This window comes from Pipistrellus hanaki (genome assembly GCF_964339955.1).
Source record: "Pipistrellus hanaki genome assembly, chromosome: X".
NCBI lineage: Eukaryota > Metazoa > Chordata > Mammalia > Chiroptera > Vespertilionidae > Pipistrellus > Pipistrellus hanaki.
Window position 1 is genome coordinate 12961134 of NC_140524.1, and position 17881 is coordinate 12979014.

Sequence of the window (17881 nt, forward strand, 5' to 3'; positions counted from 1 at the left end):
TTTGCATTTCCCTAATGACTAATGATGTTGAACATATTTTCATGTGCTTATTGGCCATTTGTGTGTCTGTGAAGAAATGTCTATTTGCATCCTTTGTATATCTTAAAATCTAGTTATTTGCCTTTTTATTATCAAGTTGTAGGAGTTCTTCATATATTGTCAGTGCCAGTCCCTTATTAGATACACAATTTGCAAATGTTTTCTCCAATTTGTGGGTTTGTCTTTCCATTGTTTTGGTGAAATCCTTTAAAGCACAGACGGTTTTGATTTTGATGAAGTCCAATTTATCCTTTTTTGTTGTTGTTGTTGTTGTTGCTTGTGCTTTTCGTACTAAAGTTTTTACTTTTGATATATTTTCCTTTTTAAGTATCTGGATTTAGGGTCATGTTTGGAAACTCGGCCCTTGCCCCAAGACAATATAAATGTTGTCCTACATTTTTTTGTTGTGCTTTTATGGCTTCATCTGTTTTGTATTTATTGGGAATTTCCGTGGAAGGTATTGGATTAGATAAATTTATTTTATGCCGGTGGTTCATCAGTTGTCCCAATACTATCTTTTGTACGGCATGCATTTCATAAAGGAACTGGGTTCATTCTGTGCTCAGAGGAAATAGAGTTCTGTTGCCAAACGAGGATCAAAGCCATGACACTGGCTTGGCTAACTACAATGGCAGGTCTGTGTGGCTGACTTTAATTCAGGATCATGCAACTAGAAGGGATGGAAGAATCTTAAATGCCCATTTTAAAAAATATATATTTTATTGATTTTTTACAGAGAGGAAGAGAGAGGGATAGAGAGTTAGAAACATCGATGAGAGAGAATCATCGATCAGCTGCCTCTTGCACACCCCCTACTGGGGATGTGCCCGCAACTAAGGTACATGCCCTTGCCCGGAATCAACCTGGGACCCTTCAGTCTGCAGACTGACGCTCTATCCACTGAGCCAAACCGGTTTTGGCCCCATTTTTTCCAATTGTTTGTTTAACCTCATAGTGTTTCTAGCTCACATGCCCGTCTGAGTAATGAGATCATAGGATGGGATCACTTTTTTTGAGGGGGGGGAATAACTTTTTTTTTTTGTAATCTTAGGGTAATGCTTCCATACAGTCACAGATTGTCAGATAGTGAGGGATTTGTAGAGATGTGTTGAGATTTTGAGTCTTTTTGACAGCCTGGGAGAATACCAGGTCTCTCTGTCTGCATCTGGATGAACAATAGCCAGAGGCAGTCCTGTTTACATTTCATGTAACACCCTCTTAACTCAGCCATCATACAGACTGTGAGGTTCAAGTTGCTATGAATCTGCATGACTATGTCATTAACAAGGAAGGAGAGACTTGTGAACGCTCAGCTTCATTCCACATCAAGGTGAAAGAACAGGTGGAATTGCTCAGATCTGTCTGGAAAACTGGTGACATGTCAGCAGAGGACGCCTATGTGGGGGCTTGCCTCTCCAGCACAGCGGAGGAAGGCCATTGACGAAGCCCTATTGTGGTTTGGAAAATGCCAGTGTTCCTTGTTTTGTAAATAGCCATTCAGATCCAACCATGGCTCTTTATAAAATGCATTTAATCCAAGGGTTCAGCCCCAGGTGGGAACATAACAAACCTCATTTTCTCCCACAAGACTCTTTTCAACTTTATTTTTTAGAGCACTCTTAGGTTCACAGCAAAATTGAGCAGAATGTACAGAGAGTTCCCATATCAACCCCGCTCCCACACACCCACAGCCTCCCCCAGTACCAACATCCCTTCCCAGAGGGTGGACATTTGTTACGATCCAGGAACCCACATTCCCCCTGATTCTTTGATTGGTGAGGGAAATGTCAGAGTTCATTGCCTCCAACATCCCAGGGCCATTTCCCCTAAGGACTCGGCTTTGTGAACAGTCTCCCTCCATTAATGAGTGTTATGCCCTGAGAAGCAGAGGACGACATGAAAGGAGTGCTCAGAGCTAATTAATGTCTTGAAATGGCACCCCTTGCTTGGCAGGGAGCTGCTGGACTGGGGGGGGGGGGAGAGAGAGAGAGAGAGAGAGAGAGAGAGAGAGAGAGAGAGAGAGAGAGTGTGTGTGTGTGTGTGTTTTATGAAACTTTACCCCATGTATAGATTCCTGCGACTACCACCAGTCAAGATAAAGGACAGCTGTGCCACCACAAGGATCCTGCCTGTTTTCCTTTTATAATCACAGACAGTGCCCCTCGCTATCCTCAATAACTCCTTTCAGCCACTAATCTCATCTCCATCTCTGTGATATTTCAGAAACTATTTTTCTTTGAATTTCAAAATTCTGGGTAAGGGATTGTCAACCTGCATTTGTAAACAACTCCAAATCTATGCCAAGCTGGACGTGGAAGCCCTTAAAAACTCTTATGATTTAATCCTGTAGCATCTTGCAAGGATGCTGTGTACATACTTAAGTTACATGAACAGAAACATGTGGATTTGAAGAAAAGCAGATAAAGTACTAGGCACAGGAAGAAAGTACATTGAAATATTAATCGTAAATCTCACTGGCTGGTGGGAGTATGAATATTTATGCTAGCATTTCATCTTTTTAAAAAAACACACAAAGTTTTATATAAGTTTCAGATAAAGAATAAATACTCTTACCATAGTAGATAAATGGGACACACATACTGCTGTCATTCAGAGTCAGGCTCACCTGACATGGACCCAGCCCAGCCACCTGTTGGCAAGTCCTTAAGCTTCTGCTCTCTCTTCTGTAAGATGGGGGTGTGAGGTGATCTGCCCCACTCGATTGCAAGGAAATTCAATGGAGTACTGTGCATTAGGATCTAGGATATCACAAATGCTCAATGCATAGTTGCTATCATTTTGAAAATAAAAATTCCTACCTGGAATCCTGGGCTTTGTGAGTATTGCTTCCTTTGGGGGATTTACTGCCTGGAGCCTGTGCAAGGGGGTAATCAGAAGGGTCAGGGAGTTGGAAAGCGGCTGTCTCTCTTAACCCCGAGCTGGATGGTCATAGACTCACAGCAGACACTGTGCTCTCATCCTTTCTCCAGGTGATGGCCGGTATGGCACCAATGACGACTCGGAAGCCGGTGAGTTTGAGTCCTAAGATTTCTGTTGGAAACCACAAGGAGACATAGTGCTGGCCCACTCTCCTCACGAGTTGGCCTACCAGACCTTTCCCTCATTGTTTCCGCTAAAGAATGGTGAGGCCAACAGCAGAGGGACAGAGTCATTTAAAGGAATGAATCATGAAAGCATGGATCTCCAGGGAGATGGTCCCATGGGAAGCTCGCTGGTGTGAGACCCAGAGACCTAAGTGGAACTGAGTTCAATAGGGACTGCACCGTTTCCATGTCCACCTTTTAGGCTTCTCAAAATAGAAATCCTTACAGAAAATGAGAAGCATTCGGCAAGTCCAAGGGGGCACCATGTCATTTGAACCCCTCTGATACAAATGGCTGGGTCTCTCAAAACTGGCTCGGAAGTCCTGAGCAATAGGACAAACTTAGGTCAGTGTCTGAGCTGATCCTTGTGTTAGTTACTTTTAGCTCAACCCCGAGTCTTCTTATTTCTCCCAACCTCATCTTTCCCCAGGAATGTCACCAGAGACTGGCACCATTGCCGGTGTGGCCAGTGCCCTGGCCATGGCCTTGATTGGCGCCGTCACCAGCTACATCTCCTACCAGCAGAAGAAGTTCTGCTTCCGAATCCAGCGTAAGTGGATCTGCCTTGTAGCCACTTGTGGCTGTGCCCGCAGCAATTGCTTTCCCCCCACTCCTGGACATGAACGAATGGTTAAGGCCTTTTGAGGGAAAGGGGAAGAGTCATGAGCAAGTTGAGATTCTGGTCTATTCCACAGCCTGCCTGAGAGCAACTCCAGAGAAGACTTCTTGGGGGAGGGGCGAGGGAGGTGCAGTTTTGGAAATGCTTGAGGACAGGTCTAGGCCAAACTAAAGTGTAAACCAGCCTAGAAGAGAGGATAGGGCTGGACACATTGACCTCGGTCTTCCAGGGTTCCAGTTTCTAGAAGCCAGATTGCTGTGAGGGCAGAGCCCAGTGGCCATTGTGATGTTTCTTTGTCATAGAACAGGAGAGACCCTGGGATTTCTGTATGGCCTCAGATTTCACCCAAAGGAATTTGGGAGCTTCAGAGGCTCTGGGGTCAACAGCTTCCTCTCATGCTGTCATTTTTCTCCAGAGCAGAAGGCAGCAGTCTCTGGGGACCATTCATTCTGGCAACTTTTCCCTTCCTTTCAGATCCCAAGAAGTCACTGCCCTGGTGTCCCTGCTCCTTCCCTTGTGAGCCAGAACATCTTAAAATACGTGGAATTGTGAATTGTTTTAATGTAGGAATGCGAGAGAGAAACTAGATGTAGTTTTGCCCCTTCCTTTACGTACTAGATTTGTGAAAGCTAGGATGCATCTGCTTTAGGGCATGGTTTTCTAAAGATGTGGTACAAATGGAATTCTATCTTGGAAGCTGTCAGGTATCCCATACCAGAAGCCCTGTGGCAATGCTGTTGGGGCGGGAGGCAGAAAAACCACACTTGGTTTTGTAAGCAAAGCATTGATGTGTCACTGTTTGCTGAGAGTATGTCTCTAAGACTGGTAATTTTTAGTTCAAGGGACAGTATCTGACTCAGCGGTAGATTTCCTCTTTCCTGAAGCTTAGGATTATCCCCTATGAGGCTTCTCTTACTCTTGCTCTAGAACTCAGCCCTTAATTCTAGTTGGGAGCTGAGCTCCCCAGAAAAATTAACCCGAGTCCCAGAATGATTTGAGTGAGGATATTGCTGAAATCTCCAACTACTTTTTCATCCGGCCATCATATTTACTTCTTTTACACAACATTCTTGACCAGGGCCACAGCATACAGCTACACAGACTGCGCACAGTACTCTGGGGGCATTATTCACATCCCTGTGCACAACTATTCATGGTCTCCCTGCTTGAGATACTGTCAACTCCCCAGGGATTGCGGAGCTTGGCTGTACAGTGGCGTGAACAGGAAGAATCAGAAGGAGTGCAGACCTGGAGACTGGATTGTCCTTAGAGCTTTCCTTTGTCCCAGCGCAAAATAAAAGAAATGGACTGCCTTACAACAATAGAAATATATTCTCTGCCAGTTCTGGAGGCCAGAAGTCCAAGATTAAGGTGTCAGCAGGGTTGGTTCCTTCTGGGAGCTCTAGGAAAGGATCCTTTCTTGCTTCTTCCAGGTACTGGTGACCCTATATGTCCCATGATAGAAACCTGTATCACTTCAGTCTCTGCCTCTGTCCTCACATGGCCTTTCCCTCTGTGTCTGTCTCTCCTATTTTGTCTCTTATACAGACACTTGTCATTAATTGTAGGGTCCACCTGAATAATCCAGCATGATCTCATTTCGAGATCCTTAACTTGATCACTTCTGCAAAGACTCTTATCCAAATAAGGTCACATTTACAGGTTCCAGGATATAACTTTTTGGGGGCCACCATTCACTCCAGTACAACATCATTACCCGAATAGTAAGACCTCCCACAGCCCCATTGGTTAGAAATGATGTACACCCTCATCTCATAGTTGAAACAAAGGCACAGACAGACCTTGTAGGAACTTACTCCAGATGGGAAGCCGTGAATCCAGAAGGGGAGCCAGTAGGTAGAAAGAGGGAGGAGAAAAAAAGTTGATTTCCAAACCAAAAAAGAGATGTCTAGATTGTATGTGTTTGTCTCTGTGGGGGTACTAAGGTGAAATGAGAATACATTATTTTCACATAAAACAGATCTGAGGTTTTGCAAATTGGATTATCAGGGAAGGCAAATAAAATGTGAACACATGAAGGACTTGGTATATAGAACTGAGCAACTTATATGATACTAGAAGCCCAGTGCATGAAAATTCATGCACTAGGTGGGTCCCTCAGCCTGGCCTGCCCGCCCCCTCCATCACAGTCTGGGAGCCCTCAGGGGATGTCCATGGGGAGCGGGCCTAAGCTGTAGTTTGGCCTCCCTCTGCGGGAGGCGACTAGACTGATCAGGGGAAGGCGCCAACCCCATCACCCCGCTGCTGCTGCCACTGCTGGCCGTGGCATATGTGAGGCCTGAGCTCCAGGCCTCGCAGCCACTGGGGCTCAAGCTGCTGTGAACCCTGGGCCTCGCAGCTTTGTCTGAATGGATGTCCAGATGGATGTCCGGGAAGATGTCTTCCCTAATTAGCATATTACCCTTGTATTAGTATAGATTTGGGAAAGAATAAACCCAAAAGAGGGAGTGTGAATGACAGCTGAAAGTTTTGTAGCAACAAAGCTGGAGGACATGGATGTGACCTTTCTGGAGGGCAACCCTGAGGTGAGGTTATTGTTGGGCCAGGTAGTGGGGGTGAGCCTGCTGGCAGGGTGGCATAGGCGAGAGAAACAAATGGGCTGTTAGAGCTAATGATGGCTCTGAAGAAGTTCATGGAACTCATTGGCCTCACAGATCCCTGCGTGGGAACCAATAGGCCTCTCCCCAGCGCCTCCACTTCAGTCTAAGGGGAGGCTTCCTTCCCTGCCACAGGCTTCAGATCAGATCTCACACACTGGCTCCTTTATGAATGGTCCCTCCACCTGTGTCTTTGGTCCCATTTCCCCCCCTTCAATCTATTAATGATATCATTATCATTGTTTAACCTACCCTGTCCTGAATCCCTTTATTTGACACCTATTCAAGTGCTAACATCACCCCCAATTTACACAGAAAAAAAATCAAGTGTGAAGTATCCCCCAGTTTTGAAAAGGACCTCTTTTGCTTCTGTATCCACTCCCTGTACTACCAAATTTCTCTTCAGAGTTTTTAAGTTGTCTCCACCCTGTCCCTGTGCCCCTTCCCCCTCTCACATATTCCACCAGTCCTCTTGGATCCTCCTGTCTCCTCATGCCACATCTGTGGTTTACCAATCTTGGGGCTTGTGCCCCCTGCTCTGGGGTCACACCACCACCATGGCCCATGCCTTTCTAGGGCCAGGTCTCCTAGTCCTCTATCTGGATGGTTCCATCAGCCTCCTGCCTGTCCCCATGTTCCCCGCACTTCACACTGTGTGGAGCAGCCAGAGGGACATGCTTAAAAATGCACAGGACCAGCTCTGCCAGGACCTCCCATGTTCCTCACTGCTTGTCATTCTGTAGTTTGTTTCCCTCAAACTACAACCCTGCCCTTTCGTTCCCCTCCCCACCCTCGCAGCCCTGGCCCCATAAGATTTTCACCTCAGCCATATTCACTTCCTTGAGTGTGCCCTGGGGCCTCCAGCACCCTCTCTTGCTGTCCCCTCTCCTCACTTAGCTTCTCTCATTCTTTGGGCCTGGGCTCCCTTCCCAGGAAGCCTTCTTACTCTCTCAGCCTGAGGGCCCTGACCAGATGCATCTCCTGAATGTGCCCACAGTGCCCCCTGCTGACTGGTATGGAGATCATGGGGCAGGATTGGGCTTGGTGGTTTGTTTCTGCATCTGTGACTGCTGCCCCATTCACTCCGAACTGTCAGCCTGTGGGAAGACTGTATGTGCGTCTTGTGATACCTGGTACCTACATTGTGGGGGAATCAGGAAGAATCCCATGGATGTGGGAGTGGCTAATCCCACTGTGAAGCTGGGGGCTGGGAATTCCTGCCCAGGGTGGCCTCAACTCCCACTGTGCAGAGGTCAGAAAAGGCAGAGCAGAAGCTGCTCTGCACTGGGTGCACCAGGAAACCCCCCTAGGGGTGGTGCGTGGCTACTAGAAGGGTCTCTCCCCGCTGTGGCCCTTAGGGGCTTCCAGCCTTTTCTGCCATCACAAGGGCTCAGGTTGTGGGAACCCTTTGCTTCCCGTCTCTGCCTTCAGTGCCAAGGGCCAGCGTGTTTCACCGGAAGCCCGTGTGCTTTGTTACCGGGGGCTGAGTTCTTGCTGCAGGTCCTAAGTTTTGTGTCTTGCCTTCAGATGCAGCAGAAGGTCAAGGTAACAATGTACTTTGACGTACTCATTTTTCTCTTCAGCTTTGGCCTCAATGCCTCATTGTCACCGCCCCCTCCGTCCTCCCCTCATCCCGCTGCTCTTGCTCCTCCTCACCGCTCTCCACCCCATCCTCTTCCTTGGCACTCTCCAACTTGGCTGCAACCACACCATCTTTAGCTTTCCCTGATACACGTGGGAGGGTGCCACCTGCCAGACTTTCTGTCCCTAGGCTGGGTTCAGGGATGTGTGGGTGGTGGTGAAGGTCGTGTGTGGGATTCAGATGCCCCCTGGTGGTCATTCCTGAGGAGCAACCAGATGACTGCACACAGGTAAAAGCCAGTCCAGTGCATATGCCAGGAAAGCAGCTGGACAGTGATCAGAAGTCAAGGCCTCTCCCATCCCCCCCCATTAGCTTGGGATAGCTTCCCCCAGCTCCATCACCTAACCTCTGTCCCATATGGGGGCCAGCCACACCTGCTGACAGACACCCACATTTTTACTAGACCCATCTGGTGTCGCCTTGAGCCCAGCAAGCATCAGGGCATACAGACATACTTTTCTTTCTTTTTTCTATTTTTTTTTAATATATTGATTTTTTACAGAGAGGAAGGGAGAGGGATAGAGAGCTAGAAACATCGATGGGAGAGAGACATCGATCAGCCGCCTCCTGCACACCCCCTACTGGAGATGTGCCTGTAACCAAGGTACATGCCCTCGACCGGAATCGAACCCGGGACCCTTCACTCTATCCACTGAGCCAAACCGGTTTCGGCCAGACATACTTTTCTAGGCAAAGAGCCTGAATGCAGCCCCGTAGGTGGAATGACGTACACTGGCGCCTACTCATTTGGTTGGTTGGTTGTAACCATGACCCAGTGTTCCCACAGGCCCAGAGCTCTGATGAGATTTCCAGTCTCTTGCCCATCTAAGAATAAGACAGGGGCTCTTGACTCTCCCCAAGCAGCAGCAGAGGTGGGGTCCACTCCGAGTCCTGAGTGTCCAGCATGGTACTGCTCGGTGGCCAGAGCACTGGCATGCAGAGGATGCTTTGTCCCTCTTGGAAGTGGGCGGGAGAAAGCCCAAGTAACTAGACCAGAGCAGCTGTTACTGGGTCCTAGCACCTGTACGCGCTAAGGCAGGGTAGAGGAGCTGGTTGGCCTCTCCATGCTGGTGTTGCCGGGAAGGCTATTCACCAGCCGGAGGCTTTGCAGGCATCTCCAAAGTGAGCTCCACTCAGCTATCTGCCCCTCTCTGCTCAGCATCCATCAGTTACTCATGCAATGCTTGGCTCCCTCTCTGCCTCCCTGGCCCCTGGCCCAGCATATGGACCCACGGGTGACACTGAGCCCTGCTATTTGGTGCCCCCTCTGCTGAGCGGAGCTGCTGTCTGGCCCACAATCTACATGCGGTGCCACCTGCCCTATGCGGATGGGGTTTGTTAGGGGCCTTTGCCACGTTATATTATTTCTGAGGATGATGATGAGAATTGGGCAGGCAGCACACTCCCAGCCAGCCACTCTGCCCAAATGACATTCAGGTGGCTCAGGGTGCGGGGTCTGAGTCTGAAGGGAGTTGGAGGACTTGGTTGGGAGTGCTTGATCATGGTGGGAGACCCTTTGGTTCAGTCATTAACTCTGCCCTTTGCCCTTTGCAGAGGGTCTCAATGCAGACTACGTGAAGGGAGAGAACCTGGAAGCTGTTGTGTGTGAAGAACCTCAAGGTAAAGACTTTGGTCAGTGTCCCTTGCCAAAGGTCCCCTAGTTGGTGAACCCAGCACTGTGCTAGGGAAGCAGGAAGTGCAGAGGTGTCTGTTTCTAGAATATCCGGGTGGAACAAGGGCTGCAGTGCCCCAGAGGTCCCTGCACTCAGCCCCTGATCAGATGGCCACCAGGGAGAGTGGGACCACAGCGAGGGACAGCTGGTGCTGTGTTAAGAACTTCAGTGCACTATTGGGGCTTGGTCTGTGCTCCTGAGTTATCTGAGCATGAGCCCTTGGCCCATGTACTCGCTGCAATGAAAATAGATGACTCCGGACAAATTCTGATAGAGTCCTGGGGGATATTTTACCCTAGACACATAAACTTTTAATTTGAAAATTGCCAAAGGCAAGAGGGAACTTTGTTAAAACAAGGACCCTATTATGGGAACCTTCCTCCCTCCCTCCCTCCCTTCCTCCCTCCCTCCCTCCCTTCCTCCCTTTCTCCCTCTTTTCCTCTCTCCCTCCACCCTTCCTCCCCCCTCTCCCTTTCTCCCTCTTTTCCTCTCTCCCTCCACCCGTCCTTCACTCCTCTCCCTTTCTCCCTCTTTTCCTCTCTTTCTCCCTCCACCCTTCCTTTCCCCCTCCCCCTTTCTCCCTCTTTTCATCCCTTTCTCCCTCCACCCTTCCTTCCCCCCCCTCTTTCCCTCCTTCCCTCTCTCCTTTCCTCCCTCCGTCCCTCCTTCCCTCCCTCCCTCCCTGGCTCTTTGATGGTCATGAAGCCCGTTCTGGGTGCAGGAGCCACCAGCAATGGAGGCTGCTTAAGGTCTACTGGCCTGGAGGGGTCAACTTCTCAGGGTAGATACCACCTATGGCTCCAGAATTCGAGTGGGGTGGTCAGGAAAGGCTGTTTTCCTCAGTAGGGGCTGAGTAGGCATCTTGTGGCTATATTAGCGGGCAGCAGCAGTGGGGGTGCACAGGGTGCCCCACGCCCTTGCTTAGGATGAGTACTTGCTTAGGATGAAATTTGTCCTGAGGCGTCTTTAAAAAAGTCCCGATTTTTTTAAATCGCTGTGGGACACAGGACAAATTGTTAAAAATCGGGACTGTCCCGTCAAAAGCGGGACATCTGGTCACCTTACACTAGAGGGGAGTTTGGCCAGGCGGGGCTGTGCTGCCCCAGCCCCTGGACAGGACAGACAGGGAACCAGCTCACTGTCCCCAGCAGGAGCTCGCTTGTGTATTTGTGCCTTCTGTGCAGCATGGACATGCATCCCTTCTAATGGGCATCTTCTCTTCCCAGTGAAATACTCAGAACGGCCACCACAGTCCGCAGAGCCACCGCAGCCCCAGCCGCCTCGGATCTGAGGATCCCTTGCAGCAGCCGCTCACAGTGGTCCTGCCACTGAGGACCAAGATCCTTCTTTCATTAGGACCCTCAGCTGCTGTCCTGTTCCTTTGATATCATTGGCTTCTCGTTGTTCTAAGTTTTTTTTGGATGAGCTCTTGGTGTTTGTGAGATTGGTTTCTCTGCCCTGCAGACAGGGTGGGGTGCCCTCCCTGCCAAAGGTACCCTGAAATCCAGCCTTGGGAGCTGCTGGGTCACCTCCTCCCCAAAACTAGACAGTCCCAGGCCTCACTGAGCTGGGGAGGGGGACCAAGCTGAGAGAGGCCAAGCAGACAAGATAGACCACAGGGTAGTGTGATTCCTGAGTTATTACACTGACTCACTGGCGGGTTTCTGCCAAAAGGCAGCCCTGGTGTGACCTCAGAGAACTAACACAGCTAACACACACGGTGCTTAGAGACCCTGCAAGGAACAAACCAGTGAACACCAGGTACGGGGGGGTCATTTCTGTCCTTTCCAATTCCAATTTGACACCTGCTGCTGGGCTTCCAGAGAGCTTTATGTTTTACATTTATTTAATTGCAAAAATGCATGGCATGCTAGCCCTGCCCTCAGAGTTTAGGAATTTTCTAGACAAGTAGAAGCTGTGACTCTAAGGTCTAATTCCCTTCTGATTCCACAGGGGATTGGACGTGGTCTCCAGGCTGACATGATTAGTTTTTAGGAATCATTTATATACTAGAAATGCATTTATCCCCCTCCCTCTTGTGTCCTTTTTTGGTAGCAAAAGCTAGACATCAAGAATGAGTATCAAAGCCAGAAGCATGCTTGTTGTTTGCTTAGAAATATATTTGAGGGAAAGGGGAGGGAAGGGGAGAGAAAGGATGTTTGCTTGGTTTAACGACATATGCCTGCCTTGGCAAGTTTATAGATATACTGCCTGGCCTGCTGATGATGAGCACTGGGGGCCTGCTCACTGTGGGAAACACCAGAACCTGGGGACTGGCTCCTCACTTGACCTGGCACTATCTTGTTTGGGCTGGAGCAGAGCTGACTTCCTGGAATGTTCTTTTTGGCCTGTTTCTGGGAACTCTGCTGTTAGAAGCTGAGCTAGAATGTGGAGTCACCGTCTACTGATTATGAGTTGGGAGTGTCAAAAGTCACTCCCTGAAAGCATAATGAAGGTCAGCAGGAAGGTGGGCTCCTATGTACACAAGTTCATGTGCCTCTGCCCTGCACGGGAGGCCCCACCAGTCTCCCAGGCTCTACGTTAGCTCCTTGTCTGCTGAGCTGAGAGCCAACTCCAACTTAAAGAAACAGTTGAAACCTGAACGGACCCCATAGGTTATCTAATGGATGCCCTATGTGTTCATTTATGCACTTGTTTTAAAAACATACTCCGTTGTGTAATGGTAATCAGTTCGGTTGGATTGTGTGGCTCAGTGCTGCCCTTCAGATCCATTCCCAACGTAGGCCTGTGGGTCCTAAAATGCCTTCTGTGTCGGGGTACCTCCCATTCAGCCAGGAGTGTGTGTCTTTGATGGGGTATGGAGCATAGGACATTGGAAGAAGGAAAATGTGGCCTCTCCAGGTTCCAAGAGATTGAGCAGGGGAGGCATTCCTTGCAAGGTATGCCCGTTTCTAACACCTCCCAGCCCTTACTAGCCAGATTGTTGTCAACTTTGCTTGGCTTCTCCATCCCAATGATGACAAGAGCTAATGGCCTGAACCCTGGCCAGTGCTGGGCTGGAGGCAGCTATGAAGAATTTTGCACCTGTGGCTTGTTGCTACATAGATAGGTTGACCTCAGGACCCAGGGACAGCCAGTGTCCTAAGGACAGGAGTCAGAGAGGGATTGCGTTAGGATGGCTGGGCACCAAGGCCCTCCTGAGGCCTTTAAAGGGGAAACATAGGGCCCGCGTTTGCGTGCGATTAAATACTTCTCTACCTGCCACCGGGAACTGTGCACATGTATAGAGAAGTCAGCCACAGCAGCAAGTAGGATGAGGAGCGATGTAGCCTGTGTGGCCCCTGGCATGGTGAGGATTGGTACCGGAATTAGCACTGTTGGGTTTCTCCCCTTAGCTTTAACCTGAGGCTTGCGATGGCAAAGAGCCTGCACTACTCCATCTGGGCTGAGAAGTAAACACACTCAGTAAAGCCACATTCTGAGCAGCACTGACTTCAGTTGCCAAACCCATTTTGTTCCTTCCTAGCTCTCTGGGTGCCTTCTGTAGAAGGCGTGCTCAGACTCTCTGCTAGTGGCTGGCCAAGCCTGGAAAGTCACTCAGCCACCCATTTGTCGAGCTGTCATCCCAGGGGGAGTACTGATACCTGCAGAAGCCTACAGGGCTTTTGTAACTTTGTGATTATCTGCAAGTTGCATTGGCTGGTGTAGGCCTCTCTGAGGTGATAAGCGAGACACAGTGAGTGAATTAGAAGGGCCAGTTGAAAGGAGCCAGTCCTTATCAGCTTAACGTGGTGGGCAGGTTGGGGGGAGCGGGGGAGGAGAGCTGGCTCAGTGTCAATAACTGAGCCCGTGGAGGAAGGAGACATGGCAGCTTCGTGGGGTGGAATACCCTCTCAGGTCAGACCCACAGAACAGTGCCAGTCCACTGCCTTGGCTACTTGGCTTGGGCATTAGTACCAGTTCTCGGAGGAAGAAGAAATAGAGACTGATCGAGGCCCCAGTACTTTTTATGTGCTTGTATTTAAGTGTGAATTGTAAACTGTCTCGTCTTTGCATGAAATAAAATGGAACCTAAGAGATTATTGCATTGTGATGGTGTTTAAGGCCCTTCCTTTGTCAGATGATGCTGTTTTTTCCTTCATTATGATATGGAGCCGACCTCCCCCACACCCTCCCCAGCCAAAGGTATTTCTCTGGAAGGAGAGGGGTAGGTTGGGGCTTCCAGGGGCTGGCCCCCCTCAGGGTATAAGGAGCTAAGGCCTGGAGCTATCCAGTGACTTGCCTGATGTTCCAGGGTGCGTGGGGGGTAAGGGGTGGGCGGGAGGGCAGAGGCAGGCCCCAGACTCTTGACTCCCAAGCCCACTGCTTTGCCTTCTTCAACAAAAGGCAGCATGGAGGGTGGCTGTGAGGTCTGTGCAGTGGTTTCAGCCAGACAAACTGAGCAGGTAGGGGGGCCCTGCACCCCATCACTCATTGCTGCTGCGTGTGGAATGGCCTGCTTGGGATAAAGTGTGCTCTTGTCACGACCCCACAGCTTGGCTTACAAACGGAAAAGACAACTTGACATTTCAGCGTGAGCAAGATGCGGTGGGCACTGGGAGGACTTCCACATTGAGGTGGGTGACATTTTTGTTCTGGTAGTAAAACAGCACTAAGTCTTCAAACCCAAACCCACCGAGTGACTTTTCAGTGCAGGGGTTCTGCATGGCCAACTGGGGTCTCACACAGTGGCCCTCCTAGCCTTGCTACTCAGCTGTCACTGCTGAGAACTACAGCTCCAGTGACTGCTCTGTGGAAAGGGACAGGAACCCAGGACTTTTTAAGAAGGGTAGGCCTCAGGGGTACCATGGTTTCATCCAAGCCCTTACAACTCCCCCCCCCACCCCGCAGAAGGCCAGCATTCCTTATGTGCGCTTCTTAGAAGTGCACCCAGTTTTAGGGTGAAGGACTCATGGCCTGGAAAGACAGCCCTGCCTCCTCAGAGCTGCACCTGGTTCTCAGGTGTCTCCAGTCCTTTCCTGTGTCAATAACATCTTTTTCAAGGTTAAGGTCAAGGGGCATTTCAGATTTCTAAATCACAGTACTTACCCATTTCAGCCAAATCATGAGGACTTCAGATAAATTGCATTTATGACTTAGTAAATGAATTCAATTATTGAAAGGCACATCATAAAATAACATGGATTGACTGTTTACCATTGCTAATTTTCCCCAAGGGGAAAAATCTACCAAAACACTTGAAAAAAAGAAACCACAGAGCAAAGATATTATCATTTTAATTACAGATTGTAATATAGTGCATCAGGTGAGGCAAATACGATACTGTACCAGTTTTTAAAAATCTGCACCGTAAAGGTTTTACATTCTAGTACACTTAAATAAAACCGAAAAAAAAAAAAGAACTGCTTAGGTAACAAAACTATACTTCAAATTATTTTAGAAATAGTTTTGTGCTAGGAACATATCAAGGAGAATGATCTCGATTGCTGCTTTCAAATCCAAGGGGAGTTTCTAGGGCTCCTCCTAGGGTCCCGCATGCAGAGGAAGGTGTGGCAGCCCAGGCTAGGCCCACACAATACCCAGCACCACGCTAGCTGACCTGGGCAAGACTAAGCCCACTCTGCTACTCTGGTTCTGTCAGAAGCCTCATCCAGTCCCCACCAAGTTTAATAGTCTTAGTGCAGCTGGGGAGTTAAGGATATTTCTAGGGAACAAAAAAAGGGAATGTCTCCATTTAGAAAAAAAATCAGAGTATCAATGAATAATCCAGTTTATCCATTTGTAAATAAGCTTTCAGATATGTTGGGAGCATAAATCAAAAGCTAATATAAATTGAACTGTGATTTAGAAACAAATCCCCAGCTGATAAAAATGGAGAATTCATTTTAGGTAATCAAATCACTTTGAAGAAGTACTTCTGATACCTTTATGAGTACCAGATAATTTTCTTTAAGAATCAGAAAGCTCCAAGTTGAAAAAACATCTCTCTTAACTATTTGTAAAAAAAATCTTTGTTTAAGAATATATTTTCAAAAATAAGGTCAATATGTAAGACTGTGCATCAATTAAACAAACTAGATATTCCAATGCAGTTGTACTCAGCACTAACCCTATGGGCTTCTGAGGCGCCCTGTCTCCAAAGGCAAGCTTAATTCCCGCAGTGATGGGGGTTCCAGTGACTGGCAAAAAATGGGCAGGGCAGGGGGAGGGTGTGACCTGCTGGGGCGGGTGCAAGATTCTGTGACACCGCACAGAGGGACTCAGCTCTAGCTCTAGTGGATGGACCAGCTGATGGTAAATTAGTTCCTACCCACGCTGACAGAGTGCCAAAGTCAGGAGGGAAGGCTCAAAACTGGGAGGAGAGGCCTGGCCGGACAAGGTTGGCTTTGTGATGAGAAAACCCAGGGAAGTGCATGTTCTGCTTTTGGCAACTGAAGCCACAGCTCGGTGGTTGCTTTAAAATACTGACATGAAGTCATAGGAATAGACTGAATGAAAGTGATCTTCAGACAGGCAGGGAACAGGTGAGAGTGGACTCAAAAGCAGGAGGCTGCAAGGTCAGACAGGCCAGGAGCTGTGGATAGCTCTGTGAAGGAGCCCACAGGGAGGCCAGCGCAGAGCTGCCGGAGTCCTCTCCCAAGGGAAACTGCTGCTATTGCCATCGGTGGCCTAGGCTACCTCAGGGGGCAAGTACCAAAGTTGGGTGAGGCTAGACACGGGGCCTTTTAAACGATTGTATTCAAGTCACGTGTCAAATGTACCACATAAAAGTTATCATGAGCTGTTTTTGAAAAGAATTTCTCACACAGTCCAGTTAGCAGATACCTCCTGGAGTGACTGGTAAAAAACATAAAAAAGGACATAGGAAAATAAATGCATATTTATCTTTTTAAAAAATACCTTACATGTACACAACAGTAATTGGTACAGGGGCCCCCTTGCAAGAACTCTAGAACAGAGGGCAATGGTCTATTTCCCCCCCCAAAATAGTTAACTTTAAAACAGTCAAGTTGTAGTGAGGAGCTGAAAGAAGCCCGGGGCTGGCAACATGGTCTCTAAGTAAATGGTGTTTGTTTTAATGAAGGAAAGAAAGGATATGAGACTTTCTTGAACCGAAGCACTGTGTTCCATTCACTATGGCTTCTCCCAAGCGCCTGGGCTGGTCACAGGGTCAATGGGACAGACAGCCACCCCGAGAAACCCAACAGGAGGGAAATGGGATGTTCAGAAAACAAAAAATTATAGATGACACTGGGAGCTGGCACTTAGCCACACACAGGTTGCTGGTTGGAAGTGCCGTCCAGATGTGGAAGGCGGTGGACCTAATACTAAAAGACAAGATCACAATCTGTAGCTGGAACAGGTGGCAGGACCCTTGCCTGAGTCACCGGGGAGAGCAGTGGAGCTGCAGGATGGCCTCGGTGGCTGGACTCACCGGAACCATCGTCTCTGCAGCATCAGACTGAGGTGTGCACGGGTGTGACTGAGTGGGAAGGCGAGGAACCCCGCTCAGATGGGGATGAGGCTCGAGTGGCCACCTCCCGCTGCAGGTCCTCCACCCTCTTCTGCAGCTCCGCCCTCACAGCCAGCAGCTCCTTGAGATTTTGGTGAATTGGCATCTGGGGGAAAGCAGAACATTGCTGCGTTAGCCACTCAAGGGCACTTTCAGCATGCAGATGCTTCTCACTGCAGGATGAGTTCACAACCAAGATGCCCATGTGTTCTCATGCCAAGTTACAGGGACTCCCGACACAGGAGCCGGAGGCTCCAACTAACCCTGTAGGGATGCTTTTGTCACCCTGTGCTCTCCTGCCAGCTTGGCCAAATTCCCAGAGAACACGAGCAGGCTCGAGTGAAACCTCAACCTGGGCATCAGGCAAGGCCACAGGTACCGACTGGGAGAAGGACACTCACTGGTCGTAAAATGCTACTGGCTTGTGCCCCTCGCACGCACACATACCTCCATTACCTCTGAATTTTTACAATTTTATAAATAGCTCTACTGACTAAAAATGCTTCTGTTAAACCAGCACTTTCTACAACTTGAAGTTTTATTCATTTTCATCTATTGGAACGGGAGCTAGCAGAAGCCCCTGGAGAGGGCATTGCCAGCAGAGGCGAGTCCCCTGGGGACATTGGCTCTTCCCTCCCTCCTTCCTTCCATACAGCTAGGCACAACCACTTAACGCCCTCTAATGGCTCATCATCATTGGCTCCATGATTGG

At 49.0% G+C, this 17881-nt stretch overlaps 2 protein-coding genes across 9 annotated transcripts in view; one reads left to right on the forward strand and one right to left on the reverse strand.

Annotated features, from left to right (window-relative positions):
* The window catches only part of CD99L2 (CD99 molecule like 2), a 79114-nt gene extending 65379 nt beyond the window's left edge, over nucleotides 1-13735 (forward strand). Inside the window, exons 8-11 of one of the 2 annotated variants that reach the window (XM_084871214.1) lie at nucleotides 3030-3068; nucleotides 3574-3693; nucleotides 9577-9642; nucleotides 10922-13735. In XM_084871214.1, coding sequence (XP_084727340.1) covers nucleotides 3030-3068; nucleotides 3574-3693; nucleotides 9577-9642; nucleotides 10922-10986 — 290 coding nt within the window. In that variant the 3' untranslated portion in view covers nucleotides 10987-13735. Of the gene's footprint in view, nucleotides 1-3029; nucleotides 3069-3573; nucleotides 3694-7907; nucleotides 7958-9576; nucleotides 9643-10921 lie in introns of those variants that run through there. The other variant, XM_084871215.1, reaches the window with a different exon arrangement.
* A 1181-nt stretch (nucleotides 13736-14916) lies between these two features.
* MTMR1 (myotubularin related protein 1) overlaps nucleotides 14917-17881 on the reverse strand; it is a 62818-nt gene continuing 59853 nt past the window's right edge. For all 7 annotated transcript variants that reach the window (XM_084871202.1, XM_084871198.1, XM_084871201.1 and 4 more), the window contains one exon: nucleotides 14917-17275. In XM_084871202.1, coding sequence (XP_084727328.1) covers nucleotides 17114-17275 — 162 coding nt within the window. In that variant the 3' untranslated portion in view covers nucleotides 14917-17113. The remainder of the gene's footprint in view (nucleotides 17276-17881) is intronic.